The sequence below is a fragment of the Chiloscyllium plagiosum genome, unplaced genomic scaffold (assembly GCF_037043375.1).
Source record: "Chiloscyllium plagiosum isolate Xiang-an unplaced genomic scaffold, Cpla_swu_hap1 HiC_scaffold_11, whole genome shotgun sequence".
NCBI classification, from domain to species: Eukaryota; Metazoa; Chordata; class Chondrichthyes; order Orectolobiformes; family Hemiscylliidae; genus Chiloscyllium; species Chiloscyllium plagiosum.
This window is the reverse complement of record NW_028270149.1, coordinates 5,215,214-5,223,309: the sequence shown is the minus strand read 5'-3', so window position 1 is coordinate 5,223,309 and position 8,096 is coordinate 5,215,214. Positions and strand designations below refer to the sequence as shown.

The 8,096-nt window shown below is 40.3% G+C and overlaps 1 protein-coding gene across 1 annotated transcript in view; it reads right to left on the bottom strand.

Annotated features, from left to right (window-relative positions):
* Nucleotides 1–656: 656 nt before the first annotated feature.
* The window catches only part of LOC122557441 (tripeptidyl-peptidase 2-like), a 132,157-nt gene continuing 124,717 nt past the window's right edge, over nt 657–8,096 (bottom strand). The window contains exons 28-29 of the mRNA XM_087991847.1: nt 4,824–4,943; nt 657–3,969 (exon numbers count right to left, since the gene is read on the bottom strand). Coding sequence (XP_087847973.1) covers nt 3,880–3,969; nt 4,824–4,943 — 210 coding nt within the window. The 3' untranslated portion in view covers nt 657–3,879. The remainder of the gene's footprint in view (nt 3,970–4,823; nt 4,944–8,096) is intronic.

Genomic DNA, 8,096 nt, shown 5'->3' with positions numbered 1-8,096 from the left:
GACTACAGAATTTAAAGACTCCAAAATAACATTGCAAAGTATCGCATTTAGACAAGAGTACACTCCGTAGAGCACATACCCCCATCAAGCCGTGTTAACTCAACATTATTACAATTACACAGCTCACCCTTTAGGTTTTTTCCCCTTTCTTGGTGGATGCACAGTAACTACAAAACTGAAAATAAATCTTTTTAGTAAAACCTTCAATCTCATTGTGGAATGTTCAGGCTACATCCAACCACCTGATCTGAAAGAAATATGTAGACAAGTTAGGAAGATGAGAGTAAATCTGGAATCATAACTATCTGGGAAGTTCAACTTGATCAAAGTAGAGCAGAAAAAAGAAATTGGAGAACTTCTTTAAAAAATGATTAATGTACAGGACTTTGGAGATGGGATTAATTGGGTAGCTCTTTTAGGTGCTGGTACATCACAATGGGTCAAATGGTCTTCATCTGTACTGTAAAATCCTACAGTAAAACCTTTTAGAATGTGGATATCACTGGCAAGGTCAGCATGTGGTGGATATCACTGGCAAGGTCAGCATGTGGTGGATATCATTGTCCGCTCTTTCATTAGAACTATTCATGAAAGGTTAACTTGAAACATTAACTAGCTCTCTTTCTCTCTCTCTGCATGGATGCTGCCAGACCTGCTGAGTTGCTCCACCTTTTTATTTTTACATTTACAGCATCTGCAGCATTTTGTTTTTGAAATTACATTTTTGAAGAATATAAAACAAAATTCTAAAATATTTTACAGGCACACCAATAACAAAAGGAAGGCTGCAGTAGGAAGAGGACAATTAAGATTAAGGCAGATCATAACACATCGGACAGACAGACAGCAGTATTAGCTATTTGACTTTGGCATTTACCACAATGGTAGGACAGGGAGACCAGTGAACGATGGATAACTAATGAGATAAGTGCAAAGAAAATAAAAGTGCTGCATTAAATAAACTCATAAGACAATGTCCCTGATCTAGATGGATTGCACAAAATTTAAAATAAGCTAAGTGAGAGCTTGCAGAGGCATTATGACACACATTTAACGACTCAACAGAAATGGTGCAGTGTCAGAGGACTGATAGATCGATAGTCTAATTCATGTATTTGAGGAGGATATGACACATCCAGGGGATTATATGGATCAGTTAGCTTAATGTTGGAAAAATAATGCAATTCCTTCTAAAGAAGGAAATGGAAAGACATCTAAAAACAGTAAAAATAATGAGTAGTCAGCACAGACTTTAAAAGTGAACATATTGTTTGAGGAACCTTATTACATTTTTGGAGGTGGCATCAGAGAGACATAGGTTAGGTAATAGATATTGAAAAGGGCTTTGTCTATTGTGTGGCATCTTATCAATGAAAACAACCTTAGAATGCGATGGGGGACCAAGTGGCAGAATGGATTGTTAGCTGTCTTTGAGACTGAGATCAGAGTGGTGTTCCACAGAAATAGTGCAGGGTCCAGCAACATTTGGATTTTGCAATGAACCACTTTTCAGGTTTACAAACAACAATCTAAGTGAGGACATTGCTGGTCAATATTGAGAAGGAACCATGACAAGTGAGAGAAAAGACATGAACAGATTTGCAGAATGGGCGAGTAACTGGCAAACTTTGTTTAGCATCGATAATTCTAGGTACAGCATTTTGGTTGGAAGAACTAGGAGATCACATAATACTAGGAAGGTGAAAGTCTATGTTAGTAAGAGGAACAAAATAGTAAATCACAAAAAAAACTGTTCCACAGAGAGCAAACGTTCCAGGTTTTATTTTAAAGGGATGGAATCGTAAATAGGAAAGTTACATTAACTTCTTTGTGACTTTTTTTGACTGTACTTAGGCTACTGGATGCTATTTTAACATCAATATATAGGGACTGGGCAAGTCACAGAGAAGATTTGCAAGAATTCTATCAGAAATATGTCTGTACACATATCAGAAAAGGCTGAGTTGCTTTTCACTTAGAAAGATCAAGCAGTGACCTAATAAAATTATGAAAGGTTTTGAGAAAATTTATACTGAAAGAATGTTTTCACTTTTGCATATAATGAGAGGCTGTCAATATAAGGGAGTCACCATAAAAGAGGGAATGTAGAAAGAACTGGTCTTCTCTACAAAGAATACAAACAGCATCCCAGAATTAGCTGTACATCAGAAATTGAAAGGGTGGGTTGAACACAAAATAATTACATTACCAGAGAAGGAGCATTGAATAAATTGTTGTAACGGTGAGTTGATAAATCCTCACATCCTGATGGATTTCATCCTAAGGTCTTAAAAGTAGCTAGCAAAATAGTTAATGTGTTGATTTCAATTTTCGAAACCTCAGATTAGAAGAATCTTTTAGTTTGGAAAATAGCCAATGTAACCCCTTCAAGTAAAAAGGGAGGCAAAAAGCAGGACACTACAGGCTGATTAGATTAACCTGTGTCACAGGGAAAATATTAGAAGCTATTACTAAAGATCTCATAACAGGACATCTTGGACATGTTCAAGGCCTTTGGAATTTAGAAGAGTCAGAGATGATTTAATTGAAATACATAAGATGCTGAGGAGACTTAACCAGGTGGATGGGGAAAGGAGGTTCCCTCGTGGGGAAAATCTAAACCAGGGCTCACCAGGACAGCAATTTAAGACAGAGAAAAGGAAAACATTTTCTCTCAAAGGACTGAGCATTTTTAGAATTTCCTACGTCAAAAGGCAGTGGATGTAGTACCTTCAAATAATTTGAAGGCAGAGGTAGATAAGATTCTTGATGACCAAGGGGGATGAAAGATTATCAGGGACATGCAGGAACGTAGAGTTGAGGTTAAAATCAAATCAACCATGTCTTGTTGACTGGGAGAGCAGGCTGGAAGGGCCAAGTGGCCTCCTCATGCTCCTTTATGGCAATTCCATTACCAAGAGAGGCAAGAATATGGAACTCACTCCCACAGGGAATGGGTGAAGGGAATAGCATGGATGCATTTAAGGGGAACTTAGACAAGCACAAAGAGGAGAAGGAAAGAGGAACACGATGGTGGATGTGCAAAAAGCAAGGTAGGATGTTGCTACACCTACTGAAATTCTCCAGCACCTTTTGTTGGAATAATTTTGCTTGGCAGATATTAAGGTATGACAGGGCAGGCAGACAGAAAGATAAAGTGGTCATGAAAGGAGGAGTTACATTTCTATTGGATGCCTCCAAGTCTTCTACAGTCAATGAAATACTTTGGAAATGTAAACATTGTTGCAACGTAGGAAAACAATGTGCACACAGCCATCTCTCATAAACAGCAATGTGATAATGACGGATGATCGTTTTTTGTTATACCGTGACGTTAAAGGATAAATATTGGCTCAGGCGCCCAGCCATTCTCCCTACTCTTCTCTGAAATATCACCAGAGAGGGGATGTAGGGCCTCGTTTCAAAGTCTCATCTAAAAGACAGCACCTTCAAGACCACAAAGATAGGAGGCAACAGCTGCTTCTAAGTCATTTGGAAGGAAACGCAAGACTAGGAGAAATGTACTGCGACTGAGACAGCTTGCGATCTCGAAAGCATCCTTTTTAAGGGCAGTGTGATAATTTGTCCCTTATTTGCAATTCCATATCAGAAATGGAATATAAAACATACAGCTCAGGCTGATAGTGTGATGCTGCAGGGAAATGCCAAAGCACTTAAAGAAATCTGAAGACTTCATAACAATGCTGATATAAAATATTGTATTTTTGTAGGATTCTTCATCAGTAATACCAAAGTTTAAAAAAAATAGACAAGCAAAAGTAGAGCAAACACAAAACCGAGCCCAATCATCAGAAAGCTTCTCCTATATCAAACCCTGTTAAAAATGCACACATACATTCTTTATTTCAATAATAAACGCTAGAATGGGACGTAATCTGGGGGATACATCACTGAGAGAAAGTTCTCATAGGAAGAGGCACAGTGCTCCCAATCGAGGGTCTTCATCAACTGCAATAAAGAAAATAAAGTTGACAAACAGTACTTCTCAGCAATTCTAATAAAACTGTAATCAATGAATAGAGACCTGACACTAAAGCTCCCCAACGCACACCTTAACAAATATAGTTGATCTGACAGTGCTGTCTTGTGTGAAATTCCAGTGTCTTGTCATTTGAACTGTTTTACTAAATGCTATAATCTTGACATGAAAACAAGATGTACATCATACATTTCTACGTCACATTTCAAAAAGCATGGCAATGTTTTACATTCACAATGATTATTTTGAACTATGACCATTGATATTAATTTTCCCAAGAAATTAACAGTCACTGAATCATAGCATGCTACACCTTCCATTCTTTTGCATCCCACACCTATCCCAAATCCATCTCCCCCCACCACCCCAACACTCCTCTCTCCTCCAACAACTCCTTCTCCATCCCCATCACAAACTCTTTCTCCTGCAACACAAATACTGCTCCTCCCACCCACCTTACATCCAATGTGCACAGCTGACAAAATTCTCATCAATACTTGATACATTTCCATTCACTTCCTCTTATCTGATGATCTTAAACTTGTTGGGAATAACTTAGATTTTTGTTGACAGTGTACAGTCGCCATCATACACTTTTCTCCAATTTTTGTTTCTGCAAGCATTAATGAAAATGTAAATTGGGAGCGATTAATTACCGTGATTGCACCTGGCTCCTGCAGCTCACCCCTAATTCATCATCCTTGCTGGGTTAAGCAGTTTCAGTGGCTATAGCCTCCTCACAATGCAGACCCCATTACTTCGTTAGTTACACTCAGCTATGTTGAGAAGTGGTGGATCGCTGTCATTGCCCATTTGTACTAACCTGAATACAATTGTTCCAGTTTTCTTGACTTGGCTTATTTTCAACAATTTTAGCAGCAAACTTCAAAGCACGTCCAAATGTTTGGTGCACTAAGGCATGCTTATATGCAAATGTTAATGCCTAATGACAGACATACAAAACACAAACAAATATCAGAAAAACCCCAATACTATTTCACAAAGCACACATGACTGGGATGTTTTCATTAAAATACCACTGTTCTCTATATGCAGCCAGTGAAGTACTTTTGAAGTGCAGTCCTTGTTGTAATGGAGCCAGCCAATTTGTACACTGCAAGCTTCCACAAACAGCAACAAAATAGATAAACAAATTATCTGCTTCTGTGTCATGCCCAGAGATGGATAAATATTGACTAGGACATGGGGGAATCTCCACACAGATTCTCAGAAAGAACATCCCGTTTCTCTCACAATTACCTGCTGGTATTGTTGAGTTCATAATTTACACAATTATTCTCAGGAAAAAGTAGTATAATCACAAACGATGGATGAAACCAAATTGGGCAGGGCAGCACAGTTGACACATGATGAAATACAAGAAAACAGGAGTGGCATCTTGGTAGGGGGTGGCACGGTGACTCAGTGGTTAGCACTGCTGTCTCACAGCGCCAGGGACCCAGGTTCGATTCCATCCACAGGCGACTGCCTGTGGGGAGTTTGCACATTCTCCCAGTGTCTGCGTGGGATTCCTCGGGGTACTCCAGTTTCCTCCCAAAGATGTGCAGCTTAGATGGATTGGCCATGCTAAATTGCCCATTGTGTCCAGGGATGTGCAAGTTAGGTGGATTAGCCATGAGAAATGTAGGATTATAGAGTAGGGGAAGGGTCTGGCTTGGATGCTCTTCGGAGGGTTGGTGTGGACTTTGTTTTGAAAGTGTACTGTACGTTTAAGAGAGTTGAAGGACTTAGCAAGCATACAAAGTGCTAGAAAATTTACAATGCAATATTTGATCCAGCACCTCGCAGTACCGGGGTTGTTGTGAAACAAAAAACAAATTCAAATTCGGCCAACCAGTTTAAATCATGCCCCAAGATAAACTCCAATCAAGTTTGAATTTGGGATTTGAAAAATGTGTTGCTGGAAAAGCGCAGCAGGTCAGGCAGCATCAAAGGAGCAGGAGAATCAATGTTTCGGGCATAAGCCCTTCTTCAGGCTTATGCCCGAAACGTCGATTCTCCTGCTCCTTGGATGCTGCCTGACCTGCTGCGCTTTTCCAGCAACACATTTTTCAGCTCTGATCTCCAGCATCTGCAGTCCTCACTTTCTCCTCCCTGAATTTGGGATTTGACAATATTAAGACCAATGAAACGATCTGATGCTTTGGGGTATAAGACTGGGAAAAATTGAACAGCTGGGGGAGAATTGCCAAGCCACCAACGTATGCAGACTGCCCTGAGAATAGCTCTCTTATCTATCAATGACCTGTGAAACAGAAATCCCTAGGAAGAAGAAAAGAAGACAGGGGAAGATACTAAGAGAAGGTTCGACAGCTGGTTTTTAAATTTGAATTTTTTGGTAAATCTGAATCGGGAGTTTTATTGGACCAGTATTGTAGAAGGGAAAGGAAAAAATAGGTTAGAGAAAGGAGTCGTAATTAGTTGTTGGTTAATATTAATCTGTTAGACTTTTAAAAAATAAAGTTGTTAATTTTTACTTTAAACAGTGACTTTTGGGATAATTCTTAGCCTCTTGAATTTTAACAGATTTCAGCACAGGTTAAATCATTTCTGTGTTGCAGGTTTAAATTAGCAGGGGTGAGAGGGGGTGGGGTGAGGCGTGGAGTGGTTTAGCCCTGTGTCGTAATAACTTGATAGGCCAAATGGCCTGCTATCACATTACAAAGATTCGATGATTCTGTGAAGAGTCAGCTTGCAGAATTGGCAAATAAATTTCAATATAGGCAAGTTTGTGATTTTTGTGAAGTTGTAAGTTTGCTCACTGAGCTGGAAGGTTTGTTTTCAGACGTTTTATCACCATACTAGGTAACATCATCATCAGTGAGCCTCCGGCGAAGCACTTGTGTTCTGTCCCACTTTCTATTTATGTGACTTGGTCTGTCACGGTGGGTGATATCACTTCCGGTTCTGTCTCTGAGAGGTTGGTAGATGTGATTTTTGATGGAGTTCCAGTTTGAATGCCAGCCCTCTCGGAATACAGAGCGTGTCTTTATTTAGTCTGTCCCAGGAGGATGTGTTGTACCTGTCAAACTGGTATCCCTCATCACTCATGTGTAAGGATACTAGTGACAGTTGGTCATGTCTTTTGGTGGCTAGTTGGTGCTCATGTATCCTGGTGGCTAGTTTCCTGCCTGTATGTTTGTTTGATGTAATGTTTGTTGCAGTCCTTCCAGGGTATTTTGTATATGATGTTTGTTCTGCTGTTTGTGGATACAGGGTCCTTTAGATTCATCAGTAGCTGTTTCAGTGTGTTGGTAGGCTTATAGGCTACCGTGATGCCAAGGGGTCAGATTACTTTGGTAGTCATCATCGAAATGTCTTTAATGGTAGCATGGCCAGAGTCTCTGGGCGTGGTGTCTACTTGTTTGGGTTTGTTGTTTAAGAATCCGCAGACTGTGCTGATCAGGTAGCCGTTCTTCTTGAATACGCTGTATGGGTGTTTTTCTTTTGCTGCTCGTAGTTCCTTGGTGCTTCAGTGTGTTGTGGCTAGTTTAAGTAATGCCCCGATTCAACTCCGATAGTGGGTGTTGGGATGATTGCTCCTGTGGTTGAATGCCTGGTCAGTGTGTGTTGCTTTCCTGTAGATGCTGGTCTGCAGCTCTCCATTGGCTTTTCGTTCTAATATGACATCTAAGAAGGTGGGTCTGTTGTTGTTCTCCTCCTCTGGTGAACTTTCTACCAGTAAAGGGTGTTGTTTATGTCTTTGTGGGTTTCTTCTAATTTGTTCGGTTTTGTGATGACAAAGATGTCATCCACACAGCAGTCCCAAAGCTTGTGCTGGATCATGGGAAGGGTTGCTCATTCCAACCTCTGCATATCTGCTTCTGGTAGGAATCCTGATACTGGTGATCCCATGGGTGTCCCGTTGATTTGTTTGTAGGTCTTGTTGTTGAAGGTGAAGTGGGTTGTGATGCACAGGTCTACTAGCTTGAGGATGCAGTCTTTGCTGATGGAGTTGGCGCTATCTGGTGTTTGGGTCCTTGGTTCGTCTAGAAGTGCATTCAGTGTTTCTTTGGTCAGGCTGATGTTTATTGATGTGAATGGGGTAATCACATTGAAGGAAACCATGACCTCA